Source organism: Cephus cinctus, unplaced genomic scaffold (genome assembly GCF_000341935.2).
Source record: "Cephus cinctus unplaced genomic scaffold, Ccin1 Ccin1_scaffold0413, whole genome shotgun sequence".
NCBI lineage: Eukaryota > Metazoa > Arthropoda > Insecta > Hymenoptera > Cephidae > Cephus > Cephus cinctus.
In genome coordinates this window covers 321,472-340,094 of record NW_014333096.1, presented here as the reverse complement: position 1 = coordinate 340,094, position 18,623 = coordinate 321,472, and the positions used below count along the sequence as shown (strand labels likewise).

The window sequence follows — 18,623 nt, the reverse complement described above, 5'->3', positions numbered from 1 at the left end:
CTGCGGCTCCACCCGCTCGACGAGTCCCGCGCGACGAATTTGCGCGCACACAATTTTGAAGAACTTCCAGTACTTATAAATCCCCCAAAAAACACTTACGTGTAAAAAACTACGCCAAGTACAGGATTGCTGTGAATTCCTCTAACAAAAAGTATTGATATCATATTATTGAGGCCAAGTACATAAGTCACTACATGTTTTCCTATTATATGATCTAGCACTGGCCCATCATTTTAATTATATTTTCAATATTTCCTATAACGTTTATGACTACTTGAATTAATATGCTCGACCCGACCAAGGAAATAGGAAAAGTAAGGAATAGTGGTATAAAAGTAGTGAAGAAGTAAGGAAAGTGATAAATAACAAAGTAAAGAATGAAAGATAATGAAATAAGGAAGTAAAGAAAAAATAAATGTAGAAAAAGAAGAATATTGGAAATGGATAAGAGAAATGATTCCAAGACACCAGTATAAGAGATCGGCTCGAGGAAGAATGAGCGGTCCGAGTCCGGGCACTGCCTCAAGCGCTTCCCCCACTCTGCGGCTCCACCCGCTCGACGAGTTCCTCGCGACGAATTTGCGCGCACACAATTTTGAAGAACTTCGAGTACTTATAAATATTCTTCACCAGGATTTCTGATTTCCAAGTGTTAATATCTAACTTTATTGATTCAATTAATTATTTTAATATTCCAAACACTTAATTTATTAATATTTCAATCAGAGCATAATTTATTTTCGAGATTTTACAATTTCGATTCAGTTTTTATCTATTCTGTATATTTTGCGAGATTTCGATTTAGTCTCAATTTTAATTTTGAATAAATTTCGATTGTAAATCAACAACCAATAATATTTAGTAACATTTGGAAAGCTTTATCCAATGTTTCAAATTTTCATTATTTCTGTGTAACTGATTTTTTCCTTCTTCTCGCGGATTATCCAGTTTTCCTACTTATTACTTCTTGTTGCACTAATGTGAATTTGAGTTTGGTCGTTCTGGCAGATCTCATTCGAGAAGACAGCCAAAAATACAGGAAGGAAGGACTTTGGTACTTTCAGTAGCTTATGCCTCTGGTTCAAAATTAGCTAATTTTTGTTTATTTACTTTCATAGTGGTGATCTATCGGGTCGAAAGATGAATAAGGGATATACAAACGTTACTATAAAAAATATGGAGACGATGCTCAATGCTCAGTCCAAAAAGACAAACCAAGATCTGTATAAAGGATGTAGATCCCATAAAGCAATAGTTTGTTTTTTAACATATGTGTGTGAAATCAGAAGAGAAAATTTTTTTTAAAAAACATGAGCTCAATATGTACCAAAATCTGCTTCAAAAGTTAGGTGAGATTTTCATTTATCGGTAGAGCTGGAGTAGGGAGTTAGAGCTGGTTAGAGCTACTAACTTTAATCTGTTCCCCATGAAAGTATCCTTCAACAGTTAATAAAGTTTGATATTACTTTATCTTTCTTTAATGTAAGTTTCAGAGGTTTGCAAGTCCCCAGAAAGAAAAATGCAAGTCCGCTGCCCGGTGGATGCGCGGACTTTGATAACTCTGCGCTCTGTCGGCTCAATAGGACGTGGTTTCAATTCGATTCTGCACAGTTGAACATTATTTAATATTCATAATCTCTATTGGTTAAAATTTCGTTTAATAAAAGCATGGCATTCATATCAAGAGCTTGTTCTCTTCGAAAAGGATTAATATCTTTATTTGAATGGAAGGATCTAAACTGTAATATTTACAGTATTAGCAGGAAATCATATAATGTTGAGGTTAGATCTTATATTCTCATAAGATACATTGTCATTATTTTATTTGCTTGCATATAAATTTAGTGTATCTTGCTCCTTTGTGTAAAATTAAGTATTGAAATACATTCAATATCTTGTATTTTTCAGGTTTGTGGAGTTCTTAGACATAGAAAATACTTTTCTATACAAGCAGATACAAATCATAATACGCAAGGAAATGTCGAACAAATATATTACGGCACTTTGTCGACGCAAATTAGGAATATTAAATTATTCTCATTAGTTACCTCAATTAGTAGTATTTCTGTTCAGCCTTTACTTATTCAACGCGTTGCAGAATCTGATAGTATAGCTACAACTATTGGTGTATGTGCATTTGTTGGATTTTTTGCTTTTGTTACACCACTATTATTACATATTGTAACAAAAAGATACATAACTCATTTATATTATGATAATGATCGTAAAAAATATATTGCTATCACATACACATTATTTTTACAGAAAAAAAAGGTATGTAGATATTTTTTTACTGTATTCGTTATCTATGTACAAAAATCACAAAGCTATAAATTGTTACAGACTGAATTTACACCAGATGATGTGTACGTACCAGATATTACAGGAATGTTTACCACGTGCTTGATAAATAAAAAGCCATTCTTCTTCGATATGAGATTTTTCAGCGACATGGGACATTACAAAAAGATAATGGGGTACGATAAACCAATAGATTTTAAATTAGGTACCCTGGAGTCTGACAAATCACCAGAAAGTATTAAAAAATAAAGCATTACAAATACATTAAGTCCTTTAATGTGTTCTTTCTTGCCCTACTGATATTATATATTCGTAAAAAGTAAAATGTTACTAATTACAACTTATGTACATGTATATGCAGGTAAATTTTAAACCAGTTGGGTAAAAGAATTGTAGTTGTAATGTAGTTATGATAAAAATGTATATAAAAATTAAAATACTTCTACCAAAGGATAAACTTATAATTAAATGCATATTTTATTAAGTTATTTTCCTACAAAACTATTAACAGTGGTTTAATAAATGGATCTGAGAATCAGAGTTGGTTACATATTTGGTTTTCAAATATTTTAAATATTACGAGTTGGTTTGGAGCAATAAATTTGACAAGTTCTACATGTACTTTTAAAAAAAGCAGCCTAATATTACTATCGTTGGTATTATAATACAAAATCTACTTTTGTAGCAATTTATAGCAAACTTTTTCCTTCTTTCATTAACAAAGAAAGAGATTAACGTTTACAAACTCAACACATATAGGCAGTCAAAGTTCAAATGGAAATATGTAGTTTCAGATACTGCATATAAGCAGACTAAAATCATGTGACATATCATAAATGAACACCATTTATAGATGCAATGTATCAACTTTAGAATTTCGCTCAATTAGATAATCATTTGTATCATTTAATATTAAATTACATAGTATCCATTTTGCCAAATACACAGAATAAGATATTTGTAGTAATGAAAATTGTCAATAAATGATATATGAGAGCATATAATAATCTTCATACTAGTAATTTATTTCAATTGAAATAATATTATCAATCTTATGTAACAGTGAATAAAAATAATTTGCATCCTCATTTCACAGCCAAAAGCAAATGAAATAGTTCCACAAAACTGAACTGTTAGCACATGATCAGATAAGTATATAAAAAAAATGTTGAGTAAATGTGCAATTTGCATTACCCCAAATAATAACATGGCAAAATTCTATTGTGATTGTGGAAAGAAATAAGAAAAAAAAAAACATTTTTTAACCATCATATTTCTTACTTATATCAATTCATAATTTTCACAATAATTCTTAACATTTATTTTCTGCATATTTCAAACAAGGGAAAATCTCTGTTCTCCCATATATCGTACTTGGCGCGGGACTGCAGTCTATTGATTCGATGAAGAAACAGTTTCAATAGTAACTGCACTATTCGAAAAATGTAAAGTTTTTCGTTACATTACGTTAATATAAAAAACCCCGTATTTCCTTAAATATTACATATATATATATACAGAAAGATCACAGTTTTTATGTTTTATCTCTGAACGGGATTCAGAGATTCTGAAATAGTAATTCAAGTATGAACAGATCTAAAATAACAATTAAGCCGGCAGAAGGTCAAAATCGTCTGAAACGTGTACCATAGGTACATGAAGATCATCTATTTGAGGCCTGGCCTTAAATTCGCAAAGGCCAACCTCCTTCAACTTCCATTCCCAATCCATACGTTGAACAGCATGCAAAGATTCTGCTTCGTTGTGATGTCTCAATAGCATAGCTTCCTGTGGACACAATAAAAAAAACATGATATAGAGAAAAATTAAATAATTATATCAATAAAAGCATGTAAATCTAAATAAAATAAAAATAAGAGCAGTGTACTACGATTTTTTAAACCAATATATATTTATTGTATATCGGTCGGTTTTCACGCAGCATAGTCATATTTTATTTAACCCGATCATCAAAGGCACGATTGGTGCATAAAAAATCGGCCAACGCGATGATCCAGGTTATTTTATTCACCATATTCTCTAGTATTATTTATATTGAATACCGCATTATCGAATTGTAATGCTGAATAGTTGAAGATATTCACCTTAATCTTTTCCCATTTGTCATCCACATCTTGTAACCAGCTCAAGAACAGTCTGCCATTATATCTGCTTCTTGCATTTCTGTCCTTCTCTTCCTGTTCCGGCGTTATAACGTTATAAACTTCTTCATCTTTTAAAATCGTACACACAGAAAATGGAAGAGACTGATTGGCCAACGCTCTGGCTGCTCTTCCGTGCACCCTCAAAATTTCCTGTTCAACCGACAGGACGAGCTTCTCCTTTTCAACTACATGTTGCATTCTGAGTCGATACCTTTCTTTTTCTTGATCAATGTACAGATCTTTCATCGGCACGGCTAAATTAACAGGAGGATTTACATTTGGTTCCTTGTTCGCGTTTCCAGCCAACACATAAGTGCAGCGATTCATCAAATAATCTTTGAATCCTTGTGGAGGTTTTGGTTGAACAGGGAAAAGTCCCTTACGCCTACGTTCGATCTGGATTACAAAAACAAAGTATTCATAAGTATATTCTAGCATTGTATCCAAAATGACTGCATTGTAGTAATACATACTACCATTGTAACCATTCTTGAGTTGACATACCTGCTTTCGAATATTGAGAAACAATTGATAGCAATTTGTGATAGGCTGATCATGTGGATGAACTTCCGGACCCGTATTAACAGCTTCCGCTGCTTCGTTGGCAGCAGCTGTCGCTGCAGCTTGTTGCGCCTCTTTATTGGTCTTCATCTTTCTCTTCCTCGGATGAAGTTCCACTGTAGGAGCTGATGTCGACACGTTACTTGCTGCTGTGGATGCGGATGAGGATGTACTCTCCGAATTCTCTCCACCGTCTTTTGGATTCTTTCCATTTCCTTCAGCATTTTTCTCGAGCTTCTCGGTCGACGAGGTAGTTGATTTTGTAGAACTAGTCGTAGATTCTGTAGACACAGTTTTGTTCGGTTCAGACGCCGTAGTTTCGGGCGTTGGAGAGTGATGTCTCTGCTGTGGCGACGAGTTATTCGATCGATCATTAGATGATGTTGCAGGTAAAGGTGATGAATTTGAATAATTCCCATTTCCCGTGGAACCACCTACAGTTTCTTTTGAACTTACTGGACCATTACCACCACTGCCCGTTCTAAATTAAATAACATAGGTACACGTTGATAAAACACCTTCTCAAATTAATATTAATTTTGTTTTTAAGGCTGACCAACCTGTGTGAACTTCTTAAGACTCTTTGATGATGCGTAGACCTCTCTTCGCTGTGAAGAGCACCAGTGAAATCCTTCTTTTCCTCGGTCTTCGTAGTAGTGTTACTGCCTTCCATGGGACTCGTCGTTCCACTGGCTGATTGGCTCTGATCTTTATCCGTAGAATCGTTACTATTTGAACTTGCTACTACATAAGGCAACTGATGACTCCTATTCGATGTGTTTTTACCGTTCCTACTGCCTTGTTCTTGTTCGGACGTCGTGCTTTGGGGAATGACAATCTTCAACGGCGGGACCTTCGGAGCGGAACTGGAATCGGAACTCTTGGAGCGATCGTCTTCTCCATCAGATTCCGGCGGTGCAGGAGTACTTGTATTCGTTATAGTAGTCGTCGTAGTTGTAGTTACAGTTGTAGTCGTGGAAGGAGTAGTAGTGGTATTGGTAGTAATGGTGGCAGCAGTGGAGGCAGTTTTTGAGTTCGATTGAGTATTGCCAACATTTGATGAAGGTTTTGGGCTGCTTCCACTTGTTGCCGATGAACTCGGACTCTTTCTGTCTGCATTCGTGGTTGTTGAATTTTGATTGTTCTTGCCCAATGTGGCGTTCGACCCTTGCTTGCCAGACTTTGCACACTGTTCAACAAACGACGACGTTACGGGTGAGGAGACCTTTTCTAACTAAAAAAAACAAGTGAAAACAATAGATGCAAAACTGATGAACGATAAGCATGGGATGGCGTAAGAATCAGGTCAGATTCAGACATCAACATATGTTGATCAACGACCCAGATAATTTTAAAGAAGGGTAAGGTCAAAGAAAGAAAGAACAAACGTTCCATTTTAGTACTACTTGTCTGAATTGGACCGATCACGGTGACAGAATTCTCTGGGCATGTATACAATGTTTTACATACCTTTTCCTGGGCAACATTGTTCCTTCCAGTAGTTTGACGTCCAGAAGATGCACTTTTAGCATTATCTTTTGGAGCCTCAGAGTCTTTTCGCTTTTTCCTACGATTCTCATCATCTTGATCTTCAATGACATCTCCATCAAATGATCTTTTTGAAGAGGAAGAAGGTGATGTAGAAACCGTCCCTTCTTCAGAATTTTGGACTGTTGTTTCCGTTGAATTTGCTGAGATATTTCCTGTAGCTGTACTTATATTTCCAGTACCAACAAGAGGTTTGCTATCCTTTTCTTTATCAGAATTTATATTTGGTGGAGAATTTGCACCTCGTACAGGAGTTGCTTCTTTGGAACTTTTAAATTCATAAACATCACCATTGTCGGTTGATTGGTTTCCACTGTTACTCTGACCCGTGCTTGAAGAGTTAGAGCCCGAAGAGGCAGTAGATGTTTTTGAGGAAGCATCCATTTGGCTTTGATTTTGCACACTTATGCCCTGACGGGAGTTTCCACTGCCTCTCTTTTCATCTCTTGCACTTCGCACCTGGTTAAGTCGAAGCGTCACCCGTGGCGAGCTTCCAGACTGCTTAGTTCCTGATCTATCAACTGCAAACAGTAAAAAAGACAAATTATATAACCAAACATTTTTTTATGTAAGACAGCAGTTAAATCTAAGAAACTCTATGTATAAACTCTATGAATCTTTGTACTGGATATTATGAAAATTACTTTAGAATAAGTTGTATAAGTTGTATAGCAATACCTAATTTACTACATTCAAAATTAAAATAAGGTCTAATATTTTCCCTTTATACTTAGTTATGGGCTATTATTTAAATGAGCAATTTAATTACAAATAATAAATATTATGCCAATTACAATCAATAACTAGATTGTACCAGTACTTATACAAGATGAAACAATTAGAATAATAAAATAATTAAGCAATAATTAATAACTAAGAAATAATGTCATATAATGCTCTAAAACAATATTACTAATATTTCAAATAAGTAATACTGGATATCAGTATGCTACAATCGTTAGAGACATATGTATTTCTTATAAACGTTTATCAGAGGCCTATTTTTAGAACCATGAATTACATGATAAATTGTATACCTATGTGCCACGCGTAAAAGAAAAAGCTTTGCGCCTGATTATCACGTTAATATAAAAAGCAATTATGTCGATATCACTCGCTCACAACACTGATTAAAAAAAATACTACATATTTTTCCCATTATACTATGGATTTGCATACACTAAATTCTGCGTTTATTATTCCGATATGGATCAATAAATACATATTAATTGCTTGTTGATTAAAAACACTTGCAGTAAAAACATTACGAAATCACTTACAAAACTGAAAAATTTACCCCACTTCACTGTACTCTTTTAAAGAAATAAAACAAAACAAAAAATTTCGATGAGTTTGACTAAAAAGTATCGACATATTTTCCTTCACACTTGTAATGAAAAAAAACTCCCAAACTAATCGTAATCCAAAAACAAAATCCTACAACATACGTACATTGCGTATAATTTAATGTTAACAGCAATTTGTACCACGCACGTGATTAAACTTTACATGAAACACGTGATTTCCACACTGCTGAAACATTTGCTCGACCGTACAAAAAGAGCAGGTGAAACCATCGACTTGCATAAAAACACAGAAAAATAACGAGTAACATATCATACACGACATATAACTACGACACGTCACATTTACGAAATGTCATCACCAATTAAACAAATCAAGAGCTATTATTACCGTTTAATGATATTATGTATGGACGCGTCACCAGGATTAGCGTTATCGCGCGACACCATTCACGATAGAACACGTTCAAGTCCTATACTCTTACAATTCAGTAACTTGGAGGAGAGTCAACGAAGGCCACGAAAAAAACAAGGCAGTCAAAGGCTTTCTTGTCCAAATGAAAAAAAAATTGGTAAGAAAATTTAGAAAATTCGTAGCGCAACGTCAACTAGTTAATATAAGAACAATAAGTAACACCAGGTTCTATAGAATTTGATTCTTGACTCGTGCCGACTAAGCTTCGAGTGAAGTTGCGTTGCCAGCACAGTCACGTCTCGTTTGTAAGGCTGTCTCTGTTTCACTGTACTCTTCTAGTGTTCCTCTTACGACTCCACTGAAACTCACGCGACCTCACACAGCCACACTCGTCATTCTTCGTCCCTTTAGCAGCCTACAGTACCGAATGGCCGTCGCCATCAACGCCACCGCCACTGCCACTGCCACCAACTCCTTCTTACAGAGTGTCGACCCTAGCGCGCGGCCTTTCTCGATCCTGCTGTTTCTCATGCGGCCAGGGCCGTATGAACAATAACTTTACAAGAATGTCTATCGACGGTGCACACGAGCCTCTATTCTTTCTTCGACTAGCAAAGTGAATACAACGGATGACAGGCGATTGACGTGAGAAACTGAATGGACAGCATCGAAAGAGATCAGAAGTAGGATCACTCAGCATCAATTGTATAACAAATAGTAATTATATTTCACGCGTTTCTATTTACTGTGGGCGCTGATGATTCTTTATTCATTTCTCTTTAACATTAACAGTTATGCGTTCATTCAAAGTATTTCAGGACATACTACGGGGAAATGTTTTCTCGTGGGTGATTAATGAATATTGAAATAAATTAATAACAGGGTCGAATTCGAAATGTAAATTATAAATTATGAATCCTCATGGATGTTTAATGGTTTACGTTGGACTGCATTATGAATAAATCAAGTTAAATAATATCAGACATAACTTCTGTATGTCTCATGTGTCTGTCTATGTTTCCGTGTAACGTCAGATAAGCTGATAAAAACTGAACTTACAGATGATATGTATAACATTTTTTTTTATTCCTCTTTAATGAATCTATATATAGAGTATGAAATACGTAACGTAGCTTGTACTAAGCCTCTTTATCTGAATTATTAATTTCTAAACTGAATTGTAAATACGTCGCAATAAAAATGATAATACGCTACAATGATAAAAGTAGATGATTGTACATTTTTTATGAAAACATGAAAATATTATGTATTTCTTACACTTCAACAATCAGTTACGACCATATGTCATTTCTTAATCAAAATACGCTGATGACGCTATGAAATAAATCTCTTATATGGCACATTTGAAGTATTAATAAAATGTTAATTTCGAATATATATGCGCATATAATGAATGTAAAAAGAAATTGAAATAGGAAATATTCTTTCAACGTTCGAGCAGAAATTTTCAATGTTTTTAATTCCCCAAAAAATGTTAAGATTCAAAGATGAATCATAGTAATAAATATATAGTGATTCGATATTTCAGTGCAACGTTTTCAACCCTTAACGTTTACCTGGGGTGTCACAGTGACTCCAACGTCACATATGATTCTTATTGTAAACTCTATCGAAGTGTGACCTTTAAGGGTTGACGAATAAAATTGTATAATCTCAAATGGTGAAAGACAGTAAGAGAAGATGCCTAAATACATCAAAAATCATTGAACAACCCAAGATACGCTCCTGAGAGACGTTGGCATCTCCCTTCATGGGAGCATTCGGAAGGAGAAGGTATCCTCTTGTTCGGAAGTCTGGCAAGCAAGCGCACATAGCCATGTGTGTGTTTGTATACATAGTGCGCGTGCGTGAAATCGTGAGACAAGTATGCGCTTGAGTCTACATTCTGTATCACAAATGCCAGAAACATAATATCGAAGCGCAGCGTCATTAAGTCTAGACGACGACAGAATGAAGTATAAGTATATCTTAATTGAATTAAAGAAAGAAGGAAAAAAAAACCTTAAACAATATGCAGAACTAAAAACCGTTATACAATAAACTGATAACATTAGAATATATTGCCGTCACTAGTACGTCATAACACAGCAATGGCGTGCAGTTGTTAGACACTGCAAGGCGTTAAGAAACTGCTTCACAAAACAATAAGACAAAGAAAAATACTGAGCAAGCATTTCCTAAGTTTGACATTGACAAATGATGTGTGTCAGAATTCAGTCATGTAATGTCCACTAGTGAAAATAGTAACATTAATTTATGTTTTTACTGTTTGTCAAGTAGCAGTAATTTTTGTGCAGTTTTCTTAAGGTATAACGATACAAAATTTTAGTCATAAATATTTTCCTTCATGTATTATGTAGCCAACATTCCTGAAGCACTGACCTTTGCTTTGCGGTGGTGTTCTCCGCATCTCACAGGGGGCTCCACTGTCTTCAGCAATGGACGGTGTGGTGCTTGGTCTACTTTCGCTCGGACGATCTTGTTGCTGGCGATTGTCGTGCTGCTCAATGAACGGCGCTGTGGTCGCAGTATCAGACAAGGAGCTTGGAGTATTAGGATCGCTGCTTGATTCGTCGGTAGAAGTTGTTCCGATTATTTCTGCTGTTGACAAACCAAGAACATGCATAAGGACGAACGATTAATATATTTTATAACTAGGATAGAAATTATTTGCAATAATTATAAATTTGCTTTTTTGCTTAACAAGTTGATCTGAGTATACATTTATCGTTGCTTGAAAGTTTCGTGAATTCATAAATATTCAAAAGTGCATTATTGTATTTTCACGTGAAATGAATACGATGGAAAAACCTACGTAATGCGAAATCAAAGTTTGGTAGGTAACAGTAAAGCAAACAAGCAGTCACGAGTAATATAAAATCTGGCAACTTAATCTTAATAGTAAATGTTAATATATATCTCATTATTGCTATAAAAAATTACTACACTGCTAAGTACAAAATATAAATCATCACGAAAAAAAATCATCACCGAAACATTGTAACATAATTACAACTGCGATATAACAAACTGCTACAAAAACGTGATATATTCCAAAAAGATAATATTAAACATAAAAACGACTACTACACGCATATCTTATCCAGGGGATAGTCATTTATCAATATTGTACTATGACAGGATCAAGAAATATTTCTTGTTATTTCAAGGGCTATATAAATCTCAAAAAATAAATACCGTATGTCCCATTGCAAGGGAAAAATCCTGACGAGAATTGGCCAAAAAATGTTGTATTTGGAATAAAAACTTTTCGGTATGATTATGTTCACTTTAATTTTAGTGTATCACCTTCGCGCCAATTGTTTGACAATTTAAAATGCAAGCAGCGACATCTAGCGAGGCGCCGGAGAAACACTGGATACGAACGCACTCGACGTGCAAGCGAACACGGCCCCTTGCGAACTGGAGGCCATGTTGCGTCGCGACGCTTGCCGTCGCGGGCTCCGCCCCTGAAACTTCCCGGCAGAGCGGATCGGCGCGACCAACGCGATTTTGCCCCTCTGCGCTCATCCTGTGGCCACGTTCGGCCATTCGGTCTATAACGCGACGCTAGAGCACGAGTATAGCATTTCTTCATGGGACATGTCTGCGCAATGCGCGAACTTATCCGTACCGCAGCATTTCTTGAAATCCGAACCTTCAAATATGTAAATTTCTTGCTAATTAGAGCTGTAGCCTAATCATAGATATAAATAAAAATGAATGAAACATTTTTTGAGCAATCCTTCATGCTTTTGGGCTTTTTGACTCTGCGCTGTGTCCTGCTTTCCGTTTTTCGCATTCACATTACTTATGTCAACCAGATCACGAACTGTCGTAAAACTAATATTCTGTCTTACTTGATATATCGTACAAAGCTTCTATTCACTTATAGTAACGAAACAGAGATTCATGTTTTGAATTCTTTTTAGACTAATACGTAAATTAAAATAAAATTTAACGAAAATTAAACTAAATTAATTTAAACAAATGCCTTGAACTCCAGTATGACTAGAAAACAAAAACCTTGTCACTTACTACTATGAAAATGTTAGTAATAGTTTCAAGGCATGAATATCAGCCATGTAACAGTGTATTCTCGTTAAATGAATAACAGTATGTCACTCTGTAGTGCATAGTGAGCATAATACTACCTTGTTACTTTACTTTAATAGAATACTGATTAAAACTGATATTAGTATCTTATGCAGTAGTTGGTAACTGGACAGCCCATATCCATTTTATATACCACATTCACGTTTCAGGTTCAATGTTATTTGACATAATTTACAAGTTGTTTTGAATTACCAATCGCACTCACTGGATCAATATTACACAGCATATAAAATCAGCATTGATCGAATAACATTACTGAACATATGATAAAAATCATTTCTTATTTAATTTCAGAACTATGAAACAGTCTGTCGGTAAAACTATGTAAAAATTTTTTTACAAAATTGCATTAAGATATTGCTTGTGATTGAGCATTGAAAACAATGATGACCTTGATTGCAGCTGCTGACATACCGCACTGTTCAGAATAATGACGTCTGCTGCAAGATATACGAATCTTGATAAATGCATAAGGTCAGGGTAGCCGGTTTTCAATAATAAAATCGCATAAACAGCTATGAAATGTTAATTAAAGATATACGATGGCTTAGAGATCTTGGATGATTTTATGATTACACGTCATAACTTCCATCCATATAAATTGATTCATTAAAAACGTTAAAAGGTACTTCATGGCTCGTCAAAAGTTTTAACTGCTCTTTTACCGAAATAAGTATAATGATAAGCTTGTATTTAGTTGACCGTCAAAAATCAATGATGTGAAAATTCTTGGCAAACCTGTATTTACAAATGTATAGGGTATTCCGAAAATAAATAAATTCAGCATTTTAATTTGTTGTTGAATCGACAAGACTCTTTAACGACTGCATCCTAGTAAAGGTTTATCTCTTTATTTCATGGAATGCAAAACTACTGATTGAAGTATATTATGTCATTTCATTTTTAACTAATCTGTGTATTAACAACTTTTCATAATTGTCGTGTAAGAAAAATTATATATATATTTTTAAATATTCAATACGGCATAGAACGAATACCACTATGAAATTTGTCGCTTATCTTAAAACAGTGTTAATCGATGACTGATAATTCAATTTCAAATCTTTATTAAATATAAAATATCGAGATATTAAATTCTTAGCCTAATTTGATATTTTAAAGATTAATTATTCTTTCACATAGAATGCAGATCATTATTCGATTCTTATATTGACCGATATACTCAACAGATATTTGACATGATACTCAATTTCAATTGTTCTATTTTTAAAGTTCTCAGATAGGTTTTATAAAGTAGGCTATTAAGTTTAAGTTACACGTATCTACGAGATTTTACATAGATTGCCACAGCAAGTGGCAATGCAATATTTTTTCCTAGCTTCAACATCTGTATACTCCGAGTCCTCGTTTCTGCTACCGAGACGCTGAGCATCTTAATATAGTTCAGAGACCCTGACAACAAAAGTGTATTTGTAACACGAAAGAAGAAAGCAAATAAATAAACCATACGTCGTGACGATTATCTTTTGGCGCCAATAACGTTAATATAAAATTTATTGTCAGACTACTTTTCCTTTAATTCGCTTTACAACATATTATATTTATATATATTTTTTGACAGTTCAAACGAATAGAGAAAATAATGTGATTTATCGATCGACCAACGAAACCAACAAAACGAATCTGAATAAGACCTGAATACCTGGAACAAATTTTTAAAACGTACAAAATAGAGGAAAATTGTATTTGTTATTTAAAAATTCGAATAGTGAGTTAAATTTATAAAGAGACGAAAAAAATGTAATAAGATTATTATTCTATTATTCTCGTGAATACGGAGCTTTCTATCGGCTTTAATATTTCTTTGGCAAACTCGGTCTTCAGGCAGTTCTACAAAAACAACATATTCGCTTTAAGACCAGTGGGTCTTTGGGATAAACGCTGTGGAAGCTTGATCTGAAATATATTTTTGTACAAGCACATATGTGTACGAATACTGTCTCACCATCTGGACATACTTGTATATACGTAGAATGGTTTTGAATTTTCACTACTTCAGTGTAGCACAAATTTATAGCAATAAAATGGAAATATTTTATAATTAACTTATAATTAACTTATATTACAATTAATTACCTTTTTATTTATAACATTCAATAACATTGCAAGTTAGTAGATGATGATTGATATTAATACTGAGTTATTGTTAGACTTGAATCGAAAGAGGGATTATTTTATATTAAGTAAATTTTTTAAACAGTTTTTCATTACTGCCCATTTCATTTATGACTAGAGAAGTCAAGCATAATATCAAATTCAATTGATAGGGTTTCGTAATTATTCGAATTTTTAGGTTCACTCGGTTGAATAACACTTATAAGTATTAAAATATTTTTCAAATTTTTAAACAAAACTTTTATCGAGTTAATTAGTTATACTATTTTCGGAAATTATCCTCCGTTCACTTAAAAAAAGCATCGGGGAATTAATGATATTACGGCAATGGCCCTGGACTAGGTGCGGCCCTGTTTCAAGTATTGATTTCTATGGGTAGTCTGGGTGTTCTCTTTTAGCCTCATCGTTCTCACTACTACGTCATTCTTACTTGACCATAAGCTTCATCTATGCATACACTATCTTCGTCTCAATACAGTAAGGCGAATCCCTGCATATACGTTTTAAATATGGTGTAAACACGGAACTGTCACTTCATTGTTCATATTTGCAAATGAAAAATGATTTTATTTATAGAAATTATTTTTTCACTTTCACCAAATTTGCTAAGTCTGTTTACATATTGATTGGAAAACCAATTTTTAATTCATAGGTAAGACTGAAAGGTATTGCAAAAGCAGTATGCCACAGTAAAAATAACTGTTACCATATTATGAAGATTGCTTTGTTCGTTGTTTTGAAATTAAACAGAGATATAATAGGAATATAATTTGAAAATATTTCATAAAATTTAGACCTTTCAGGAATATCAAATAAGATATTAATAACATTTTTAAGATACGCTAAAATATTATGTTTTAGGTGACTTTTGAAACTCTAACAAATTAGCATTCTTATAATAATACAAGTATTATTGTCAAGTGGAATGATGAAGACATTAGAATTCTGAGCAAACTTGAATAAGATTATATTCTATTGCATTTTTGAATGATGCAGAATGGATATTTCTTCAATTGTTTAGCAAATCAAACCAAATTTAGATTGGAACTACTATCTCATCCTACGCAGTGCATAATATATAAAATGAATTGATTAGTTTTATTTTTTTTTAATATTTATAGATTGAAAGAATAAGGATGAAAATTTGTATCTTTGAGAATATTTGCAAATAAAGTTGAAGTCTTAACATTTAATTCTTTTATTTGAATTATGTGTGTTAGCTAACAAAGCTGCGTGGATAACACGAACATTTAGAATTAACTATTAAACAGTTACTTGTAATACTTTAGGTAAAATCTGAATTAACGAAATATAAGTCTAAAATTAATATTCAAGTAAAGTCAAATAGCACATACAAGTAGTAGATTCCTCGTTATAAGGCTACAATTATGATTAATAAATATGTAAAACTTACCAGTAGACTGTTTAGAGTTTGACTTGTAAGTATTCAATATCTGTCGAACACAAAAATCATTCTTGCGATTGATGCTCATATGCATTGGTGCATTTCCATTCCTATTTGACCATCGACTTTTTGAATTACTTCTCTGCAATGTTGATCTAGAAGTATTCTGTGTTCCTGCTGTATCAGAACGGTTTCCACCTGTGCAACAATAACAATAAATCGAAGTTATAATAGATGCAATCTGGTACAATAAAAAACGCTTGTAAATACGTTTAACTTTTTGAACTTAAAAATATATATTAAATTACGTCGTAATTACCCTGCCAATATAAATGAAATTTAACAACTGACAAAAGGAAATAACATAACCACTTACCATCAACCGGTTTCAAATATATGTAAAGCGTACATTGGCGGGAATTCTAATGAGAATATCAATTAAATACTATGATAATCGCGATTGGCAGATTGAATACCACAAGCACAAACAACGGTTAAAATTGATAAATGAATGAATCAATTACTATTTGCTCAAAGACATTTTACTTTATCTAAACAATGAACCAAATTTTGTCACAACCGATGGTGCCTGAAAGCACGTATAGATAAACGTTATCTACAGTTGAATCCTACCATAAAAGTAATTGCGCGCCAAAATAACATTGATCTTTTTCACTACATTACACATTTTCATCTGATCGTATATGTTTTTTTACATATGTGTCTGCACACGTGCGTCTGCTGATAAAAATTACTCATTTACGTATCGATAACGTTGAATTGGTAATGAGTCCAAAACACAGTGATGAGTAGTAAACATAAGAATTGAAAGTACGTATTATGAAAAAAATTGAAAATAAGTGACTAACAAAATTTATCTGCGTTTTAAATTTACCTGAGACCATATCTTGGGAGGTCATTTGCAATAGAAGCGCGAGTTGCTGCCGCTCGGACATCCGCGCTGGGTAACCGCGAAAACGACCATTACTGCTTGCGGGCATTCCGTCCTCATAACTCGGAAAACTAAACCTCAAAATCCACGTAAACACCAACTGAACAATACACTTTGAAAGCACGTCTCAAACATTACTGGACCACAAGTGCAAAATAACCTAAAACTGACCAAGCTGTTCACGCCATTTTGAGAGGTAGCAAGCACGCACAAACACAAGAATAGACGGTCAGAGGATTCGTTTTATTAAAGCAATTAACGCACCAGTTATTAATTCAAAGAATGCAACTTTCACTAATTTCTTGTTATTGATTTTTCCTAATTCCAATCCAATTTTACGACGCGACATAAGTCCCTTCGAAAGTGCGATAACGAGAATGTGTTTCAGCGCGCAATATGATGCAATAGCACTTCCGCGTCGTTAGGTTAGGTTGGTACAGCTGTCATTTTGACGATTCGCGCGGGATATTCAAAACGCTGGAATATTGTTTTCGTCACTGTCCTTAGTTACATAAGCCATTGAAGGACATATAGAAAAAATAGGTGGGTTAATAAGAATCAAGAAATCGAGCTGCTTTATTTTATCAGTCGTTTAATAAAGAATATGGGCTTACACTTCGTCCTTCGCACCTCAATGATAATTCAACTTTAATGTTCTTAGGTTTTTCGTGTACGTACTACGCTACGACGTTCACGATCCACGTGAAAGTAATTTGACTTGGGACTCAAAAGGTAAACGTGATGACACTAGAATCAGGAGCTACTTTACCAGGCGTTACTATAAATGAAGTGCGATAGGCCATTCAGAGCCACCGTATCGTTATATTAGAGACGTAATGTCCAACCAATTTATTCGATTTTAAACTTTCGGTTCATCATTAACCTTACGATATCATAATAATCATTAATAACGGTAAGAACACATCGTGTAATCGCATCTAACGCAATGGCTAACTACAACATTATAGAAAATACATAATAATGACTCGTTTCGCCGAACATACCGAATGCATATAATTTCTTTAATTGACATTTCCAATACTGCGATTTGCGTACAAATTTAGTCTCGACGCCAGTAATCGCTGTGAAGTAAGAAGAAACAGTGACTGAAATAGAACACGTGGCGTTAGGAAAATGAGTCTGAGGAAAGCTGAATAAGAAATTTTTTAAATTTTAACGCGAACACCGTCCTTCCGTAACAGCCCATAATTTTCTCCATCCTCAGTGCGATGCAGGAAATTCAAAGAAACGTGTCGCGACGAAAAAATATTCGTACATGAAATAAACCGGCCTTCCATGTCGTACGTGAAAAATCTCGTATCGAGAATCGACATGAACATGTATTCATTTTTTTATAATGTTATACTTTCACACTACACGATGTCAACACACATGCTGCATGCTCACGCATGATTATACTTTAATGTTAGACATACACACGGACAATGATAATTTATTCCTTACATCATTAGCTCATGACCTCGTTACGTTAATGATAGAAAACGACGTAATATGAGTACACAGTACCAATAGGATAGAAGAGAGTTTCTGGTTATTCGCGACAATCGACGAAAGCTCGAACGGCGTCGAGTCGCGATAATCATTTGCAATAGGGATAGGTAGGCTGGTAACACATCTAGTACCTTAAATCGTTTGAAAAGTGCACGAAAAGTAGATTTATCTAAAGAGTCTAACGAAT

At 34.2% G+C, this 18,623-nt stretch overlaps 2 protein-coding genes across 3 annotated transcripts; one reads left to right on the top strand and one right to left on the bottom strand.

Annotated features, from left to right (window-relative positions):
- Positions 1-299: 299 nt before the first annotated feature.
- Positions 300-2,765, top strand: LOC107267585 (transmembrane protein 70 homolog, mitochondrial). Of its 2 annotated transcripts, none has more exons than XM_025084920.1 (3): positions 300-1,782; positions 2,266-2,274; positions 2,344-2,765. In XM_025084920.1, the coding sequence occupies exons 1-3, from the start codon at positions 1,669-1,671 to the stop codon at positions 2,548-2,550; spliced, it is 330 nt and encodes a 109-aa protein (XP_024940688.1). In that variant the 5' UTR covers positions 300-1,668; the 3' UTR covers positions 2,551-2,765. The 2 variants fall into 2 exon arrangements, with proteins under 2 accessions (XP_024940688.1, XP_015594989.1); XM_015739503.2 differs by having other exon boundaries at positions 1,271-1,782; positions 1,909-2,274.
- A 789-nt stretch (positions 2,766-3,554) lies between these two features.
- On the bottom strand, positions 3,555-17,332 carry LOC107267582 (serine-rich adhesin for platelets). Its single transcript, XM_015739499.1, has 8 exons — positions 16,868-17,332; positions 15,982-16,170; positions 10,698-10,916; positions 6,498-7,096; positions 5,588-6,261; positions 4,971-5,508; positions 4,407-4,862; positions 3,555-4,089 (listed from the first exon to the last, which is right to left on the bottom strand). Exons 1-8 carry the CDS (start codon positions 16,971-16,973, stop codon positions 3,910-3,912), a joined length of 2,961 nt encoding a protein of 986 aa, XP_015594985.1. The 5' UTR covers positions 16,974-17,332; the 3' UTR covers positions 3,555-3,909.
- Positions 17,333-18,623: the final 1,291 nt, after the last annotated feature.

Bases quoted from the DNA above. Each gene is read 5' to 3' on its own strand.
- LOC107267582 (XM_015739499.1), bottom strand. From the start codon at position 16,973: ATGCCCGCAAGCAGTAATGGTCGTTTTCGCGGTTACCCAGCGCGGATG. The intron at 10,917-15,981 runs GTAAGTTTTACA...GTTTGTCAACAG, and splicing joins AAACTCTAAACAGTCTACTG to CAGAAATAATCGGAACAACT. The intron at 4,863-4,970 runs GTATGTCAACTC...TTTGTAATCCAG, and splicing joins TTCTCAATATTCGAAAGCAG to ATCGAACGTAGGCGTAAGGG.
- LOC107267585 (XM_015739503.2), top strand. From the start codon at position 1,669: ATGGCATTCATATCAAGAGCTTGTTCTCTTCGAAAAGGATTAATATCT. The intron at 1,783-1,908 runs GTTAGATCTTAT...TGTATTTTTCAG, and splicing joins GGAAATCATATAATGTTGAG to GTTTGTGGAGTTCTTAGACA. The intron at 2,275-2,343 runs GTATGTAGATAT...AAATTGTTACAG, and splicing joins TATTTTTACAGAAAAAAAAG to ACTGAATTTACACCAGATGA.